The 19,367-nt window shown below is 60.6% G+C and overlaps 2 protein-coding genes across 3 annotated transcripts in view; one reads left to right on the top strand and one right to left on the bottom strand.

Moving 5' to 3' along the window:
- Positions 1 to 3,721: 3,721 nt before the first annotated feature.
- On the top strand, positions 3,722 to 14,406 carry FSCN1 (fascin actin-bundling protein 1). The gene is made up of 5 exons (XM_074552805.1): positions 3,722 to 4,633; positions 10,810 to 10,966; positions 11,426 to 11,547; positions 11,794 to 11,961; positions 12,097 to 14,406. The coding sequence occupies exons 1-5, from the start codon at positions 3,811 to 3,813 to the stop codon at positions 12,297 to 12,299; spliced, it is 1,473 nt and encodes a 490-aa protein (XP_074408906.1). The 5' UTR covers positions 3,722 to 3,810; the 3' UTR covers positions 12,300 to 14,406.
- The window catches only part of RNF216 (ring finger protein 216), an 81,009-nt gene continuing 74,043 nt past the window's right edge, over positions 12,402 to 19,367 (bottom strand). For both annotated transcript variants that reach the window (XM_074552800.1, XM_074552799.1), the window contains exon 18: positions 12,402 to 18,920. In XM_074552800.1, coding sequence (XP_074408901.1) covers positions 18,601 to 18,920 — 320 coding nt within the window. In that variant the 3' untranslated portion in view covers positions 12,402 to 18,600. The remainder of the gene's footprint in view (positions 18,921 to 19,367) is intronic.

Here is a 19,367-nt window from a genome sequence, read left to right as displayed (position 1 = left end):
ATCCTGATGTCCAGGAAACACAGGAGCGTGGCTGAGCCCTCATCACACCCCACCACTGTCCCTTGCTGCCTGAGCAAACCCCCTTGGGGCAGCATCCCATGGGAAAACATCCCTGGAGCTCAATCTGCCTCCCTGAGCCCCTCTCTGAGGGCTGCTCTTTGTTCCCCCTGGTGCTGCTGCTTTTTTTTTTTTTTTTTAATACAGCCTAATACAATTTTAATGAGGCTGGGGCGCCTGCCAACTGTCGGGAGGGCCACCAGAGCACCTCTGCTGGGCTGGCTGGTGGCATATGGCACTGAGGCTGGGCACCCTGGGGTGGCCCTGTGGCCCCCAGCAGCAGCAGCAGCAGGGGACAATCGGGGACCTGGGGAAATGCAGCCTCCAGCCAGGATTTGTCTGCACCCGGGACTTGTTCTTTATCCCACTGGGGGACAGCTTGGTGGCTGCACGAGGTCACCTCATCCTGCCTGAGATGGGGGTGCTGGAGAGTGGTGACCCCCAGCACTGCATCCCCAATCTCTGCTGAGCCCCCCCAGGGGTGAGGGGACATCTGCTTTGTGGGGGGGCTTCCCAGGGCAGCCTTGGCCGTGTCACAGCCACTGCCACCCCCACTGGGACAGCAGCACCCCAAGAGGGGTTTGTGTGTGCCACAGACCCTGAACAGTGCGTGGCTGTGCCAGGGAAAGCTCCTGGCGTGTGTGCACTGTGCTGGGGTGAAAACCAACCAGCAGCGCCCTCACAGTGAGAGTGAGCCCCCAAAACTGCTCCATCAGAGAGGAGCAGGGAGGGCTCAGGCCAGGCTGGAATCCTTGAATCCAGAGGAGAGATGTGCTGCAAGGGAGGGACATGGTGACAGCAGCTTTGGACACAGTGACACAGCCGTGCCCGAGGGTCTGTGTGCTCTGGAGGGCAGGACGGGGCTGGACACAGCTCAGACCATCCCTGGCTGCCCAAACCATCCCTGGGGCTGGGGCTGCTGCCTGAGGACATCCCTCTGTGCCCTGGGATGTCCCCACTGCCCTCCTGGGCACACAGGGCTGGAACAACCCCTGCTCCTCATCAGCCACTGCTGTGCTCTGCATTTGCTGTCTCTGTCCCCTCTGTGCCCCTGGCTCCGTGCATCCCACCCTCCTGCAGAGCCCAGCTCTGCCCTCCCAAGCTCCAATGGAAATCCCGGGATTGCTCCAAACCAAGCCGGGCTGCCACAAGAACCGTCCGGGCAAGCAAGAAATGGAAATCCGGGGGCGTTCCTGTGCCCGAGGCGGGCGGGACAGGGGTCACTCCACCACCGGGGCTCCTTTTCTCCTGGGGTTTCTCTTTTGGGATCTCTTTGAGGTCCCACAGCCCCTCTGGGGGACTCACCCCGGAGAGCCCTTGCCAAAGTGTGCAGGGTTGGTGTCCTGCAGGGACAGGGAGGGCTGGGGGTTGAGCTCAGGAGCGTTTGGTGCCTCGCAAAGATGACGGGAAATGCAAAGCACAGAGGGAAACCCAGCGCCTTTCCTGCCGCTCCTGGATGCCCTCGGGACGGGGCTGTGGCTGCTGCACTGCCAGATCCGGGGGCACTGGGCACCCTTTGGCACCACAGCCACATGTGGGGGGGTCTCAGACCGTGTTTAGGGCTGTGCCAGCCCCAGGAGCAGGGGGTGCAGGCAGGGTGGGTCGGGCAGGGTGGGTCAGGCAGGGTGGGTGCTGCTCTGGAGGGGCAGGACCTGCTGAGCCAGGCAGTGCCATCCATCCACACAGTGCCACCACCCACCAGTGTCACCCAACCGTGCCACAGTGCTGGGCGGTGGGGAGAAAACAGAGAAAACAGGGTGGGTTTTTCTTTCTCTGCATAATTGCTTTTTTTTTTTTTTTTGAGGAGGAGAAAAGCTGTTTCTTCCCTGGCCTCATCACCATCTGCCCGTGGCGGCCGGGGAAGGCAGAGCCCAGCAGCTGTGGGTCTGGGCAGCTGCTCAGCCTCACGGCCAGCTCTTAACGCAGGGGGCTGGGAGCCAGAGCAGCAAAAGGGATTTGCTGGACAAACATGGATCTGCACCTCGGAGGGGGACTTGTTTCCAGCCCAGACAGAGGCTCTGGGCTTGGCTCTGCCTGGCAATGGTCTGTCTGGGCTTGCAGGGCTGGGCAACAGGGATGAGCACAGAGCAGGTCTGGCCAAGGCTTCCAGGAAAACAAAACAAACTCCATCCTATCCCATCCCATCCCATCCCAGCCCAGGCTGGCAGGTTTGCCCTGGAGGGGTTGTGCCAGTGACCCCTGGGCGAGGCTGGAGCAGTGGCTCCAACCAGTACAGCCAGTGCAGAACCAGCGCAGCCTGCAGGGCCCTGGCAGGTGGGGTGGGATGGATGCCGTCCTGCCTGGGATGGATGAGCCTGGGGCAATTCTTTGTGCCAGCCCTGAGCTGATAATGTTGTGCCCTTCACTTGTCCTGCTTCATCTGGAACAGGCAGTTCAGCTCCCTGCTCCAGCTGAAAATGCTCCATCTGTCCTTCCCACCTTCCCTCTTTCTCCAATTTTCTGGTTCTGCACATCCCTCCAGCCAGCTCCCCCCTGTCAGTGCAGGGCTGTGCCTGAGCCAGCTTCAAATCAACCCCTGCAGCTGTGCTCCCACTTACTGGTTTGTGTCCCTGTTAGAGACACAAGAAATGTCCCTGTCCCTCAGGTGCCCAAGCACCCTTGGGCAGCACAGACAGCCCTCCCCAGGCTGGATTCTTCCCATCTCCAGGTCAGCCCTGCTGGAAGTGCCACCAGACCATGACATGCACAGCAACACTGCCCACCCACCCCCTGAGAAACGGCCTCAAAATGCTCCCCTGTGCAGGAGTGCCCCTGGTTTTACTCTGGATTTGCTGTGGCAGTTCAGCTCCCCAGGGCCAGGGTGCTCCAGCCTCGCTGGTGCCTGGCACAGGGTGCTGGGATGGCTCAGAGATGGCAGGAGGCCACAGCATCCGTCACCCTGCTCCCCATCCCAGCCTGGTGACACGGCCAGCAGCCCAGGAGGGACAGAGGGGAGCAGAGGGGTCTCACAGTGGGATGGGGATGTGCAATCAGAGGGATTCTTGCAGTGCAGGACAGAGACTTGCAGTTTGAGTGAGTGTTGTGCAGTGCAAGGGGTGTTCTCATTATGGGGAGGGTCCTGCAATGCTTAGGGGGCCCTGCAATGTGTGGGACCCTGCAGTTCAAGGAGGGGTCTCTTGTTTTACAGTGGGCATCTTGCTATGTGTTTTGGGGGTCCTTCAATTCAAAGGGCCCTTCCTGGAGGGGCCTTTCCACGCTGAACTTGTGCTGGAGGAGGAGATCCTGCAATTCATGGATGCTCCTGAAATGCAGAGAAAGATCTTGGGCTCTTCCACTTTATGGGGAGGTTTTACACTTCAAGGGGGCTCTTGCCGTGCTTGGGGCAGTCCTGCCATGAGGTGCGGACTGGCATTGTGTGGGGCTCCTGCCATGCCCTGGGGGCTGTCCCGCAGCTCAGGGAGGCTCCCGAACCGCATGGAGCAAACCGTGGGGGTCCTGCAGCGTGGGGAGACTCCGCCATCTGTGGGGGCTTTGTCACTCAGGGCAGGGGGAGCGGGGCCGGTGTCCGGGGCTCCGGGGGCTCCTGGGGGGCTCGGGCCGTGCCGGGGGCTCCGGGCGGTGCGGGGGCGGGCGGGGGTCGCGGCGGGGCGGCCCCGGCGGCGGGCGGGGGGTGCGGGAGGCGGCGCCGAGCCCGCGCTATAAAGGCGGCGTTGGCGGGGCGGGCGCGGCGGCGGCTCTCGGTGTCGTTCGCTCGGTGTCGTTCGCTCGGTGTCGGTCGGCGGCGGGAGCAGGATGACGGCGAACGGGACGGCGGAGCCGGTGCAGATCCAGTTCGGGCTGATCAACTGCAGCAACCGGTACCTGACGGCGGAGGCGTTCGGCTTCAAGGTGAACGCCTCGGCCGCCAGCATGAAGAAGAAGCAGATCTGGACGCTGGAGCAGGACGGGGAGGACTCCAGCGCCGTGCTGCTCAAGAGCCACCTGGGCCGGTACCTGGCGGCCGACAAGGACGGGCGGGTGAGCTGCGACAGCGAGGAGCCGGGCCCCGACTGCCGGTTCCTGGTGCTGGCCCACGGCGACGGGCGGTGGTCGCTGCAGTCCGAGCCCCACCGCCGCTTCTTCGGCGGCACCGAGGATCGCCTCTCCTGCTTCGCCCCCGCCGTGTCCGCCGCCGAGAAGTGGAGCGTCCACCTGGCCATGCACCCCCAGGCCAACCTGTACAGCCTGGCCCGCAAGCGCTACGCGCACCTGGGGCCCCGGCGCGACGAGCTGGCCGTGGACCGCGACGTGCCCTGGGGCGTGGATGCGCTCATCACCCTCCTGTTCGTGGATCAGCGCTACAGCCTGCAGAGCTGCGACCACCGCCTGCTCCGCAGCGACGGCCGCCTGGTGCCCGCCGCCGAGCCCGGCACCGCCTTCACGCTGGAGTTCCGCTGCGGAAAGGTGGCCTTCCGAGACGGGGAGGGCCGCTACCTGGCCCCCTCGGGGCCCAGCGGCACCCTCAAGGCGGGCAAGAGCGCCAAGGTGGGCAAGGACGAGCTCTTCGCCCTGGAGCAGAGCTGCCCGCAGGTCGTGCTGAGAGCCGGCAACGATAGGAATGTCTCTACCCGGCAAGGTACGAGGGGATGGGGGCTGCGGGTCGGGGGGAACGGGACGCCTCGCTGTGCCAGGGCTGTGGCCGCCTCGGGGAGCGCTCCTGCATCCCTTGGGGATCGCCTGGCCCGAGCAGCCCCTGGATCCCTCAGGCATCGGCATCCGTCGGGTATCGCCCGCCCTGAGCAGCCCCTTGCATCCCTCCGGCATCGCTTCCCCTGCATCCCCTCAGAATCGGCACCTCGGAGTGCTCCCCCCGCAGCACAGCCCCCCCGGCCTCCAACATCCGCTGCCTTCCTCGGCTCCCACCCCACAGGCTGCCCCCCGCATCCCTCTGCCATCGCCTCCTCGCTGGTGGCGCCTTCCCCCTGCTCAAGCCCCTTCTCACAGCCCTCCCCTGCAGCCGCCATCTCCCCCTGCACCCCCTGCGCCCCTCAGCATGGCTGCCCGCGGTCCCTCCCCCAAACCCCATCGCGATCCCCCCGCATCCCTCCCACATCCCTTCCCCTTCCCCCTCCCGCATCCCTCCGGCATCGCCTGCCCGGGGCCCCCATCCCTGCGGCACCCCCATTCCCTCCTCACCCCCATCCCCGCAGCATCGCCCCCGCAGGGCCCGGGGGGGCAGGGGCCTGCATGGGGTGCAGGGATGGACGGGGAGGGGGCTGGCAGGGTGTGGATGGAGCCTTCCCTCGCCGTGAAGGAGGCAGGGCTGCATCCCTCGCCTTCCTTCCTTCGGAGCTCATTGTTCGCCCAACAAAGCCTCCGCCATCCCCCTCCCCGAGCATGGCTGAGCCCAGCGGAGCAGGGAGGCTGCGGCTCCCCTCGGGGGGCTCTGGTTGTCCCCAAGGGGGGCTGGAGATCCCATGGGTGGGGGGCTGGGAAGCAGCGTTACATAAAGTGCTTTGCCAAAACTCCCGCATCCCGCATCCCCCCGCACAAAGGCCGCCGTCCCTCCGCACCCGCAGCCCCCATCCCATCGGAGGGGCCACGGTGCCACACGCCCGCCTTGGGTGGGACCCGCTCACAACCGTGCCCACCGGGCATCGCAGCCCCGAGCCTGGAAAATGGGGGATCCCCGCTCTGCTCTGCCCGGGGGTCCCGGTGTGTGCGCTGGGTGCCCCGGGGCTCATCGGGCCGCGCCGGGTCAGGCCGGCGCACGCCGGGCGTGGGATGGGTGCGAGCATGCAGCAAAGCCTGGAGGAACAGCGGGGAATTTTTTTCTTGGTGTGTGCATATGCTGTATTTCAAGGTTGCTGCTTAACCCCGATCCGTGCCTGGGCGGCTCCGTGCGGGGAGCAAATCCCGCAAAGTAACCCATTAAAAATGAACAATAAATTCTGCCAGGATGGGCAGCGGGGGTTGTTGAGCCAGGCACGGGGATTTGGGGAAGGGCAGGAGAGGATGGCGGCGGCGGGAGGATGAGGATGAGGATGGCGGGAGCTGCCGCAGCGCGGGGGGGAAGGGCTGCTGCAGCCCTTTGTCACCAGAGATGGGGAAGGCAGATGTGGGGGGAGATGAGGGACGGAGCGGTGGCGGCAGAGACCCCATGGAGCGGCGGGAATGGTGGGAATGCTGCTGGCCGAGCCTCCGGCTTTGTCTGCCTCGGAAGGGATGGGGGAGCGGGAAGGGGGGAACAAATCTCCCCAGCAACAGAGGGCCCTGCGCTGTGCCCGGCCCCTTTCCAAGCAAAATACAGCGGGAAGGGCCGCGCTGGGGCTGCACATCCTCGCTCCAGTCCGCTTTGGCCGGAGCAGCCGTTTCCACCCGGTTTATCCTTCCCGATGGCGGTGAAAGGCGGGGAGCCGCCGTTTTGTGGGGCTCACCCTCCTCCCATTGTGTCCCAAGGGATGCCGAGGAGGCGGCAGAAACAGCGGTCGGAGGAAGCCCTTTCCAGACAGCCTTTCCCTTTTCTGATAAGCGCCGTGCTGCTGGCACAGGCTCCCATGGCCATGGGGGATGCGGGCCGGCAGTGACCGCAGCTCGGCACGGCCTGGCGGGAACAGGAGCTTATTCCTGTGCGGAGCCAAGGAGGGAGCAGGGATGGCTGTGGCCGCCCCCCCTGTGCCCCATGGGAGGAACAGGGATGGGTTCATGGGGTTCCTCTGCGGTTCCCTTGGCTGGGATCCAGCTTTGGAACGGTGCTGTCCCACCCGTGCCAAGCCAGCTCCCGGCCTGGCGTCTCCTCCCTGTCCCGGGATTGCCAGCACCCCCTGCACGACACGAACACCCCGGGCATTGCCAGCACCCCCTGCACCCCCGAACCACCCCACCAACACCCCGGGGCAGCTCTGGGGGTGTCCCTGGTCCCCCTCTCCTGCCTGCAGCCCCAGCAGGATCCCGGGGCTCCCTGAGCGCTCCCATCTCCCGTTTGCATCCCAAAGCGAGCAGGGCGAGCGGCTCCTCCCGCTCAATGGCTCCTTTCTCGCCCGGCTGCGGCAACAAAGGCGCTTTGTGGGCGCGGGGGTCCCGCGGGCAGAGCGGGCTCTGCTCCTCCCCGCGGTGCCCCTGCCCGGCCCAGGGGTGTCCCTGGCCCCCACACCCATGGGGGAGAGGGTGGCAGTGAGGAATTGCAGAATTCCAGGAAATGGGATCTGGGGATGGGGAGGAGGGCGAGCGAGCCTGGACGTGCAGAGCTCTGCCCCGGGGCCCGGAGCGCTCTCGGCACGGGCTGAGCCGGATTCTCCCCCTCCAGTTCATCTCCGTGCCACAGCAAGGCGGGAAGATGCGGCTCCAGGGCAGGGGGCACGCAGGCTTGGATGGGGATTTTCATCCGGAGATGATGCCAAGTGGCCTGTTGACACTTGGGGGACACCACAAAGCCACAGGAAATCCACAGGGAAGGAGGGGTGGGTTGTCAGGAAATTGATGTTTCACCCCTGCCCGTGACCCCTCAGCAGAGCTGCACCCTTAGCAGAGGAGCTGCAGGGTGCTGGATTTAGACAAAAACCTGTTGGATTTCTGTAGTGTGAGCCCGGCTGAAGGGCAGGGAGGGGCAGGAGCAGGCTCTGGGCACGGTGTGGGTGCAGCCCTGGGTGGAGGTGCCAGAGCCCACAGGGAGCCCAGCCCCGACCTGTGCTGGGCACAGCATCCCAGCCTCGTCCTGAAATCCTGCCCTGGGGGCTCTGCAGGGCGCTGAGCCCTGGATGGTGGAGCAATCCAGGCAAGCTGGGCTCGGTGTTTTCAGCTGTAACCCTGGGGTTTTGGGGTTATTGAAAGGAGAGTTGGAGGATGGGAAAGGCTCCTCCCCATGGAGCTCATCCCCTGGCTCTCAGCAGCATCCCAGCATGGCCCACAGGAGATATTCTGTGTGAATTGAGTGCACAGGGAAACTTTTCTGCCTGCCCTGAATGCCCCACACTGGTTCTGCGGTTCCCCATGGTGTAGAGGTCGAGCTACAACAAATTCTGCTCCTTCAGAGAGAATCCCGGCTGTGCAGGAGGGACAGGGAGGTATGTGCCTCCCTGGGATAGCCTGGGGGCTCCTGCTCCATGCACAGCCCTGGCTGGAGAGCAGCGAGGGCTCCCCATCAGCCCTGCAAACCCAGAAATCTGGTGGGCTTGGGGAGCCCTTTGCTGCTCCCTGAGCCAAGCCCAGGGATTCAGCTTTAGGAAGCTCTGGGGTGAGAACATGCCTCATTCTCCCCAGCATTCCCCCCACGAACCCGGCTGCACACAGAGCCCGAGGCCATCCCACACCGGGCATTTTGGGGTGTGCAGGCGTAGCTGCCCCCCCTCCCACAGAGCCCCCGTGTGCTCACCCCCCTCTCATGCCTCCAGCTGTAATTAGCAGCTTCCTCAAGGTCAGGAAGAGCAGCGCCAGCTCCAGACTGTGAATTTACCAGGAGCGTTAATTAATCCGTGGTTGCAGAGGGAGCGGCCACAGCAGGGGGGTGGATGGCTGTGGGGACAGCCTGTCCTCCCCACAGGGACACGGGGACATCACCCCACGGTGCTGCAGCCTCACACACAGCCCGTGCCTCCTGCAGCCCCCTCAGCCCAGCTCCAGCCCTCTGAGCCTCCTCCTGCCCCAGCCCAGCGCATTCCTTTGTGCTGAGTCGCTGTAACCCAACCCCACTGCTGCTTTTGGGGAGGGGGCTGTGCGAGACCCTCCTGCTCCTCCTGCTGCTTCCAGGCACTGCGGAAAGGCAGAGCTCCCAAAGTTCCGTGCACAGAGTGTGGAAAATGGGCAGGCAGAGGGGTGGGGGAGGCTGGTGTGTGCCCTGTGCTCCATGCCAGGGGGCTCAGGGACAGGGAGCAGCGTTTGGAGCCTCCTGGCACTCCCTGTCCTGTCTGTGGCACTCAGCCTCCCCTGGCCCTGCCCAGCCTGCTCCCTGCAGGTCAGGGAGTCCTTCCCAGAAAAGTCACTGAGGGGAAGCACCACAGCCCCTGCTCCCCACAAACCGCAGGCACCCACAGCTCTCACAGGCTGGGGGCCCAGGGGTGCTGCCAGCCTTGAGGCATGGGCTGTGTCCCCCAGGGCCACCTCCCCGCAGCCCAGGCTCTCTGTGAGCCCCTGCAGAGCCCCTCTCTCTCCGTTTTACAGCTCTGCGTTGGGGCTGGAGCCGGGGATGCAAAATCAAAACCAAATGTTCCTTCCCAGAGCCGCCGGCTCGGCTCAGCCCCCGGCAGTGCTGGGAGGAGGCGGCTCTGGGATGGCTCTGGGAGCTGAGGACGTGGCCATGGGGCTGGGCTGGTGGCCACCAGCACCCCCTGCCTTGCCCAGACACCCTGGGGAGCAAAACAGGGCGGCTGTGTGTCCATCAGGAGAGTCCTGGAATCACAGAATGGCTGGGTTGGGTTCATGGGCAGGGACACCCCCACTAAACTGTTGTTCCACACCCTGACACTGAGCACCTCCAGGGATGGGAGCTGCAAAAGGTGCTGGAGGGTGCCTGGGGAGAGGGGAGTGCTGTGAGTGGGTGGGAGCTGTGGGCCAGTTGGGGTGTGGGAGATAAAATTAAGGCCAAGAAAGTGGAGCCTTCAAATCCTGATCCCTTTGGGAACAAAGCCTGATCCCTCTGGGAACAAAGCCTGATCCCTTTGGCAAAGTTGGGTGGTGGATATACAAAGTTCCTGAGCGTTGGGCGGGAGATTGGAGACAAGAAATCCCAGCAGCCCAGAGGCTGGGGTGCGTCATGGAGGTGTGAGGGGCTAAACAGGAGTCCCCAGCTCCCTCAGCTGCTCCTCATCAGCCTTGTGCTCCTTCCCCAGCTCCGTTTCCCTTCTCTGGACCTGCTCCAGCACCTCCAAGTCTGCTTTAGTGATAGGACCAGAACTAGACAGAATGTGCACTCCAGCCCTGTGCACCCCTTTGCAGCAGGGAGGGATGCAGGTGTGTTTGGCTCTGGAAAATTCATCCAGCTCCAGTGAACTCCCATCTCACTGAGCTCTGTAGTGGGGCTGAGCTCTGCACCCCAGCACAGAGCTCGGCCATTGGCTTTGGCCACAGCTTGTGGCTCTCATCCCCAAAGTGTTTTTAGGCTGAAATCCACCAAGCTGGAGAGCTCTGGAGCAGTTTTGGCCCTGCTAGCCCTGACTAAGCAGGTTTGCTCGGGCTCAGAGGATGCACACGTGGCTGGCGGTGGCCCAGGGCTGTGGCTGGTGGCCCCAGGAGCAGCTGCATCCTCCTCTGTGTGGAAATGCTGCCTCTGGCCCCTTGGGCACAGGGAGGGGCCATCCTGGCTGCAGAGCTGGCTGGTGCTGATGATTCTGGGGAGTAAGCGAAAGGCTTGGCTGTCCTGGGGCTTTCCTGAGCCTCCTGTCCCTGCACACCTCAGTGCCCAGTGGGATGTGACAGCTGAGGATGAAAAACGTTGTCATGGTCCTTAAACATGCCACGAGCTGGGATTCATGGGTGCTGCACTGGCCTCTGCTAATGGGCTGAGAAACCTGGCTGTCACCTTTGGGAAAAACTGCAGCCCTTCCCTTATAAAACATCCACACTGGTCTTTGCTTCGTTGTGATGGAGCTGCTGGGTCAGGAGTGGAAGCTCACGGCTGCCCACCAAATAACCAAATGAAAACTTGGATTTGAACCCCAAATGCCAGAGGGGAGGTCATGGGAGGGATTTGGGAGCCACCAAAGCTCACCCAGGGAGCAGGAGCCCCTCTTAGTTGGGTTTCCTGGGCTGCCCTCCCCCTGGACCTGCTGGAGGGGGGTTCTGGTCCCACCCCCCAATCCCTCTGTCTCTGGTCTGTAGGGATGGACCTTTCAGCCAACCAGGACGAGGAGGGTGACCAGGAGACCTACCAGCTGGAGATCAACAAGGACACCAAGAAATGCGCCTTCCGCACCTACACCGGGAAGTACTGGACCCTCACCTCCAACGGGGGCATCCAGTCCACAGCCTCCACCAAGTGAGTCCTCAGGGCCCTGCCTGGCCTTCAGAGCACCCTCTGCACTTCCCAGGGGAATTCAAGGGATTTTCCAGCTTGGGTGCTCATCCCAAACGCTTCCCAGCAGAGGCAGAGCATTTTGGGAAAGCCACGGATGGGTCGGGGCTTGCCGCCCACGATGCTCTGCAGGTCCCTGGGGCCACATAATCCTTCCTGGCCGGCTGGGGCTGTCGAAATGTTTGCCCTGCAGTTCAACCCTGAGAGCCAGGCGGAAAGCCCAGAAGTGCCTTTGGCTGCCTGCCTGCCTCCTGGCCCCGGGGCGAGGGCTCCCAGCGGGATGGCCACCACAACACAGCTCATCCTGCACAAACAGATCGAAGCAGGCTCTCCTGATCCAGCCTGGACCTTCCCGAGCCAGCAGGGGGGGGTGGCAGGGGCCCCCTCCATGGCACCCCCCTGAGTGTCCTCTCTGCCCCACAGGAACGCGAGCTGCTACTTCGACATCGAGTGGTGCGACAAGCGCATCACCCTGAAAGCTGCCAACGGCAAATACGTGACGGCAAAGAAGAACGGGCAGCTGGCAGCCTCCATGGAGACAGCAGGTAAGGGACCCTTGAGGACCCCACACCAGGGGGTGAAAAAAGCCCCCCCAGAGCCGGGCCCTTCTTCCAAGTGATGCTCAGGCAATAAGTTCTCTTAGTGACCGGCTGTGAGACAGGGGGACAGATGGGGTGGGTGAGAAATGGATGAGGGCACAGCAGGCTCCTCCCCGCTACCTGCCAGCTTTGGGGTGTGGCTCTGTGCCCCCCTGGCTGCTCTCACAGCCCCTCGGTGTCCCCTCGGTGCAGGAGAGACGGAGCATTTCGTGATGAAGCTGATCAACAGGCCCATCATCGTGCTGCGCGGCGAGCACGGCTTCATCGGCTGCCGCAAGGTCACCGGCACGCTGGACTCCAACCGCTCCTCCTACGACGTCTTCCAGCTGGAGTTCAACGATGGTGCCTACAACATCAAGGGTGAGTGCCCAGGGTGCCCCAGGGCTGGGCCTGCTGCCCCTTGGGGTCCCCGTGGTGGCTCATCAAGGGTGAGTGCCCAGGGTAGTTGTGGCCCTTGGGGTGGCTCATGAGGCCACCGTGTCCCCTCTCCTGCAGATACCACTGGCAAGTACTGGATGGTGGGGAACGAGTCGTCCGTCACCAGCAGCAGCGACACCCCCGTGGACTTCTTTTTTGAGTTCTGCGACTATAACAAAGTGGCCATCAAAATCAATGGCAAATACCTGAAGGGCGACCACGCCGGGGTGCTCAAGGCATCGGCCGACACCATCGACGCCTCCACCCTCTGGGAGTATTAATGCACTTTAGGGTACCTCCTGTTGCCAACTTCTCTTTCCCTTCCTGTCCTCTTTTCCTTTGGGTTCTGTTTCTCCTCTCTGTAACAGGATTTTCAGACTGGCTTGCCCTTCCCTCCTGCCATAGAGTTGGTGCATTATGTGGGAGGTGGGTCTCCCTAAATCCCTGTAAGAACTGGAAAAGTGGTGGGGCTGCCTGCCTATAGCTTTGTAGAGGGGTCTGTCTCTATCTCCCCTTCCCTGCCTCCCTCCAGGTTTGCTGGGCTTGGAAATGGCCGTATCCCCCTCCTGGCCCTGAGCATCACCTTAGGTAGTTGATTTTCCTCTCCTCGATTAAAAAAAGGGAATAAGATCACCTCTGTGCTCACTTCTGCCATATCAGCACTGGCACAGCCTCGGGCTGTGCTGCCTGTGTCCCCTGGAGCCTCCATCCTGTCCTGCCCTGCTCCAGTGGAGGTGGAGCGATGGTGCTGGGCTCAGCTGGCTCAGCTGGCTGGACCCAGCAGCTTCTCTCCCCTCATGGACTGTGGGGCAGGTTCATCCCCAGCTGAGCTGTAAGAGGTGACCTTACATATCACAGCATCCCTGGGCATGGGGCTGGCACGTGCCAGCACATCCCTGTGGAAGGGCCAGCAAGCTGCCCCTCCCCAAACACCTGGAAATGATTTTTTAGGGCGATCCTGTCTGGAAAGCCTCAGCCTTTCATCTCATGGAGCCCCGTGCTCCCGTCCCTCCACCCCTCCTTGTGCTCCTGGCTCTGGAGGAGCATCCCAGACCCTGATGGTGGGTCCAGCCTGCCCCGAGGCTGGTCCTGCTGCTGTGCCTGGAGGGGAGGGCGTGGGGGACACAGAGCCAGCCCGTGCCAGGGCGGGGGCTTCATCCAGCCCATCCCCAGTGGGCTTTGGTCCCAGCAGGAGCCGGGCTGGCCAACATCATCTCCCCGGGGCAGTGGCTGGAAGCATAAACTGCAGATTTTGGTTTACAGAATAGAAAAGTTCCTTAGCAAACTTTGCACAGTGATATTTGCTCAGTACCTTCGATGTTGTTTTTTTCTCTCTCATAAAATACTGGAACAGTGAAGCGAATCACTGAACACCTAATGCTGAATTAGGAAGCGCCCGCTCCCGCAGGCACCCCGAGGGGGCAGCTCCTGGTCCCACCACCCCCAGGGCACCTGGGCTGGGCTCTCATGAATTGCAACCCTACTGGAAAAGGAAAAAAGAAAAAAAAAGACCAAAACAGTATTTTTGTTAGTCTCTATTTATATATGCTCTCCATGGCACTGTGTGACCAGCTGTCGTCTGTACTAGGTCTGCATTAGAGTTTAACGCTGTCTGTAAGGGTGATGCTGCGTGTTCCTTAGGGTGGTGAAAGGCACTTTATCCTTTGGGGCCTTCCCAGGGCCGGTTTCTGCTCCCTACAAACACACCAAGGAGCCTTTTCCCGCGTGGGCCCCCTCTGCAGAGGGGGAGTGCTGGTCCCACCCCACACCAAGGGTGCTCTCGGCGTCGCTGCCGTGCCAAACCAGGGCCGGTCCCTACTCCCAGGCAGGGGCTCGTCAGCCTTAAAGCCACGAGGAAGGATCCCATCCCCAGGGGCTTGGTGCTAAATTCAGCTGGGAGAGCGAGTGGCTGTGCCCAGGCAGGGCACAGCTCCAGGCCGGGGTCCCTGGCGGGCGCAGGGGATCCTGGCTGGGACTCTACCTCGGCTCTGCGCTCGCACTGGGGCTGCCCGCGCCCCCCGGCCCCAGGGACGCGCTGCCCCGCCAAGGACCGAGTGTCTTGAAGCCCTGTGTGACCCTGTGACGTGACACACACCCTCGCTGGCCTTCACCCCTCCCTGTGTCACCTCCTCCCCACCCCGTCACGCTCCCACCCGTGTCACCCCTGCTCCGGCCTCCCCCGTGTGACATTAGGTCAAACATCTCTCCTGTCTCCTCTTATCGGGTGTCGTGACTCTCTGAAAACATCTCACTCTGAAAATTTAAGTTTTGGGTTTGTTTTTTTTAATTATTATTATTTTTTTGTAAGTGCCATTTGTATAACTTAAAAAAAAATAGCTTCAAATGGAGAAAGATGAATTAAAAAATAAAACCTGCATTCGGATTCAACCTGGTGTGTGGTCTGTTGGGGCTGGCAAGAGCCTGAATGTGGAGATTTGTGGTGGTGGAGCCTTTGTCTGATGGGCTGAGCTGGTTCTAGAGAGTTCTAGAGATGGTGGGATGGGAATGGTGATTAAAAGGCTGCAAAGAGGTGCAAAGCCAAAGCCAGAGTCTGAAGCCTCTGAGCCCAGGGGCAGCTGGGGATGGGTGACCCATGGGTGGGTCAGGGCCAGGAGCAAAGCTGAGCCCTGTCTTGATTCAGGTGTTTCACCTCCTGGGACGGGGGGTTGGGTGTGTGGTTGAGTGGGGGTCAGCAATCAGTCTCCTCTGCTCAGGGATGTGGAAAAGGACAAGCTAAAGGACTAAAGAGGGAAGGGGAGCCCAGCCCAAACCATGTCCCGGAGCCAAAGGAGCCAGGATGTGCCCCCAGCCCTCCCAGGACAACTGAAAGCAGCCTGAAACTCAACCAACACCTCCAGCACCTGCACTGAGAACAGCCAGAGCTTCCCTGCCCATCAACACAGCCTGGCTGGGCACCCATGGGCTCCTGTTTGCCTTGGAAAATGTAAAACTGATTGGAAAAAGCAAAGTTTGGGATAGGGGGGCTGTTCAGCACCCCCCAGGCACACATCTCAGGGGATGGCATTGCCCAGAGGGACATTCACCATCAGATTGGGGGGGTGAGCCCTGCAAGGGCCAAAGGAAGGAAGGAAGGAAGGAAGGAAGGAAGGATGTGCAGTGCTGACCATAAACAGGGAGAAACCAGGGCAGTGCAGGAAACACTGAGCAGCTCTGATGGCCTCACTGTGACATCTGTGTGTGACACCAGGCTGTGGCCCCAGCCAGGGCAGCAGCTCTGCCAGGGGGTGCCCACCCAGGGCAGGGCTCTGGAGCTGCAGGAGGACTCTCCCCTTTCCCTCTCCCCAGCTGCCAGCACACATTTCCTTTATTTTCCCCTCCAGGCTGGATTCTGCATTTACCATCATTCACCAGACTCCAGCAAGAGGGGAAATCCCCTCAGCCTTCCCCCCATCCTGGTTTCCATTTAAAGGAGTGACTGGAAACCATTTTCTATCCCATCCAGTTTTTCCCTGGGAGCACAGGGAGCACGTTCAGCTGCTCCAGGAGGGTCAGTTGGGGCTTTGCCTTAGACCTGGGCAGTTTCCATGGCACAGGCAGGATGGGAGGACAAGGTCATGGCTGTAAGAAAAGCACACAGGTGAAAAGCCAGAGTGCACAAATTTATTTACAAAAATTCAAATTACAATATAATACAGGAACTTTTTACACACAGAATATTAGAACTGTTTACTACCAGAATGTAAAGAAAAATATTTTTTGGTTTTTTTCTCCTTTTTTTTTGTAATAAACCACCTATTTATTTTCAGCTATTGTTATACAAAGTTGCAGAACATGCACATCTTTACAGGTCCTTTTTTCTTTTAATACAACGTTTTGCTAAGTGCAAATACTAAGTTTCTCTCTCCACCTTTAAGGCAAGTAAATGGGACACTGCAATTAGCTGTAAGAAGTACCTGTTATGGGATCAGCCTGGGCACAGCAACCTCCTCATTGCCTTCAAAACCTTTAAACAGTTCCAAAGACTGTGGGACAAGAGGGAAAGTGGGATGCAGGAGTTAGAAACCAGCTCAAGGCTGGATTGGGTGGCTCAGTCAGTTTTGGGGTTTTTTTATATATATATATATTTTTTTTAATAAATCAACACAGATTCAGAAACAACTTGAGATCTCCTGGGTTAGATGGGAGAAGCAGCCACGTGCTTGGGCTGCAAGGTTTTGGTGCAATGGTGTTTCCTTGGGGAGAGGGGCAGTGCTGGGTGTGCTGGGCATGGTGTACCTGCACACCACAGCCCAGGCACTGATTGATCCCCTCTTGGACACAAAGAACCCCTTGGCTCTGGCAGGGAACCCCCCTTCCCTTCCCTCTGGATCCTCCAGGCTCCGCCAGGACCAGGGCAGCAGCGACCCTGATGGACCAGAGCCACCAACCTCCCTGTGCCACCTCTGCTCCACACCCACCCTTCCCTCTGCCCAGGCTCAGCTCTCCATGCCCACACATCCCTGCACCTCCATTTTTTGCTGGATGACCACCCTATATCCTTCTTACTTTGGGCCACTGCCTGATCCCTCCTGCACCCACCAGGAAGGGAAAAATGCCTTGGAGAGCCTGGAGGGCTCATCCAAACCAGCCCTTGAGCAAACAGGATTCCCTTTGCACGAGGGAAGGCACCACTCTGCCCTGGGTGTGTTTTCTCAGCAGCTGCTGTGACAAAGCTCTCCCTCCCAAAGCCCTACAGGACTCCTGCTCCTGTCTGCTGCAGGAATCAGTGGTGCAAGGCAGGATTTAAACCTGGTCAAAGCCCAGCTGAGCAGCAAGTGACAGAGCTCCTGCAGCCCCCACACCCCTGCCAGGAATAAACCAATTCAAAATAGAAAATTCCAGCAGCAAGGGAAGAACAGTTGGTTATTAATGCTGGAGAGGCCACGGCACAGAGGAGCCAGAGAGCTCCACAGGGAATGTTTGACCCACAGGCAATGGGAAAATCACTCAGCTCCAAGAGGCAGGGAAATCCTCCAGCCTGGGAGAACAGTCCCCAAATGCTGTGCCAGGAGCATCCCACTGGCACCCTGTGCCCCCTGCACATCCCAGGGCTCCCTGTGCTGCACTGGGGCTTTGGCAGAAGCTGTGAGGTGGAGACAGGGAATTTCACCTGAAAAAAAACAAAGAAACCCACAAAAACACCTGGGTGCTGCAATACAGGGGGGAATGACAGGAAGGGAGATTCACCCAGAGAGTTCCCAGCAGGACAGAACAGGATGAAGACCAGAACAAAACGTTTGGAGAACAACAGCACAAATGGGCTGCTAGAAGCCAACCCAACATTCCTGGGAAGAGGGGTTTTTCCACTCCAACCATTTTCTTTTCTAGATGGGGCCTGCACCAGGCAGCACAGCCAAGGGATGTGGAGAAAGGGCTTCGTGCCACCCTCCTCCCACAGCCCAGCACTGCATCCCCCACCTCTCACAAGGAAGTTTTGCTTTTCCCTCACTTTCCAAGCCCAGCAATACTCAGGTTTAACTTTTAACACACTTTTCCAAAGCCAATTAAGCTGACACACAGATTTCCAGGAGTTATTTGGTGCTGTGGAAGCAGCCAGCTTCCTGCAGCATGAGGCCCCAGCTGCCCATTGGGTGTGAGGGTTTGGGTACAGGGGCTCCCAGCTTGTGGCAGCTCCAGGGAACATTCCCAATTTTCCTTCCACAGGACACATCACTGCCTGCACGTCTGTCTGGGTGTCTCCCAGGCAGTTTTAGCAATAAGGGCACAGCTTTGGCTCCAGGTGGTTGCACAGCTGCCCAAGCACTGCTGCCAGAAGCTGGGGGAGGTTTGGGATGCCAGATGAGAACAGCACAGCAAAGGCCACATTTGAGGGGCACACACCTTTAGGGGGGAAAACTGAGCCCTTCAAAGGAACAAGTTTAGTCCAGCCAAAGATTTGGTGCCCAAATCTCCTGCCACTTCCTAACACCCCCAAACAGAACATGGCTGTGGGCTTCCTACCAAGCCCTGAGCAGTGGGACAGCTGCTGCAGCCCCTGGCTCTGCTTGGAGAGTGAGGCACACTAAAAATGCTACATTGACTTGCTTTTAAACAATTTATTTCTGCTGGGAGGTGCCAGCAGGATACAGGGATGCTGGAGAACACAGGAACCCCAGCCCTGAGCCTCAGCACAGGCAGCAGGCTGGGGCAGCTGCCTCCTGTTACCTCACTCCTGAAGGTTTTATGCTCACTCAGATGCCAAGTGTCTCCTCCCTTCCTCCAAGGCTCACTTTGCTGCTCTGGCCAGCAGGAAGGCAGGATTTCTGGAAATTCCCCAAGGAACAGCTGTATCCCTGTGTCCTACAAAGCCTCACTCTTCCTCCCAACAGCTGCCTGAATAGGCTTTGTCAAAACAAAACATCTGGAGATCCCCAGCTCAGGGGGAACTCCACCCCTGGGAAACGTAGCACCAAACCCTGTCGCAGCACAGGTTGAAATGTTGGATTGCAGAGGTTTGGAGAAGCCCTAGAGAGGGTGCAGCACAGGGACACTGAGTCCCCTGGCTGCTGGCTAAACCCCGGAGGGGCTGGAGTGGGGAGGGGGGACATGAAGGGGTGGCTTTGCCCTGTGCTGTGGGGCAGGTCAGAAGCGGTGCCGGGGCTGAGGCCCAAAGTGCATAGGCAGGTTGTGCTCCAGCTGCATGTTCATGTGGGGGAAATCAAAGTTCACCCTCATGTTGGGCAGGGGGGGCACGTAGGGGGCGGGGATGGGGCCGATGTTGAGGGGGATGTTGTTGTACAGGGGCCGCACGGGGGGCAGGTGGAACGGGGGGTGCACGAAGGGGTACGGGGGCATCCGGGGCTGGTGGAAGTTCTGGGGCACCGGCCTGGGGATGGCCTCCATCCTCTGGATCTTCTCCACGGGCTTCTCCACGGGAGGGCCGATGCGCTTGAAGCTGTTCTCTGCACGGGGGGGAGAGCAAAGAGCAGTGACCCCACAGACACAGAGCGGCCTGGTGCCCCACAGAGCAGCCCAGCGCCCCACCCATGAGCTTGTCACCTCACAGAGCAGCTCATCACCCCACAGAGCGGCCCAGCACCCCACAGAGCAACTCACTGTCCCACCCATGAGATCAGCACCCCACAGAGCGGCCTGGTGCCCCACAGAGCACTCACCACCCCACAGAGCAGCCCGGGGCCCCACCCATGAGCTTGTCACCTCACAGAGCAGCTCCTTACCCCACAGAGCGGCCCGGCACCCCACAGAGTGGCTCCTTGTCCCACCCATGAGCTCAGCACCCCACAGAGCAGCTCCTCACCCCACAGAGCACTCACCACCCCACAGAGCGGCCCGGCGCCCCATCCATGAGCTCATCACCCCACAGAGCGCCCTGGCACCCAACCACCATC

Source organism: Zonotrichia albicollis, chromosome 16 (assembly GCF_047830755.1).
Source record: "Zonotrichia albicollis isolate bZonAlb1 chromosome 16, bZonAlb1.hap1, whole genome shotgun sequence".
In the NCBI taxonomy this organism is placed as follows: Eukaryota; Metazoa; Chordata; class Aves; order Passeriformes; family Passerellidae; genus Zonotrichia; species Zonotrichia albicollis.
The sequence above is the reverse complement of the archived record's forward strand: the minus strand, read 5'-3'. Positions and strand labels throughout refer to the sequence as shown.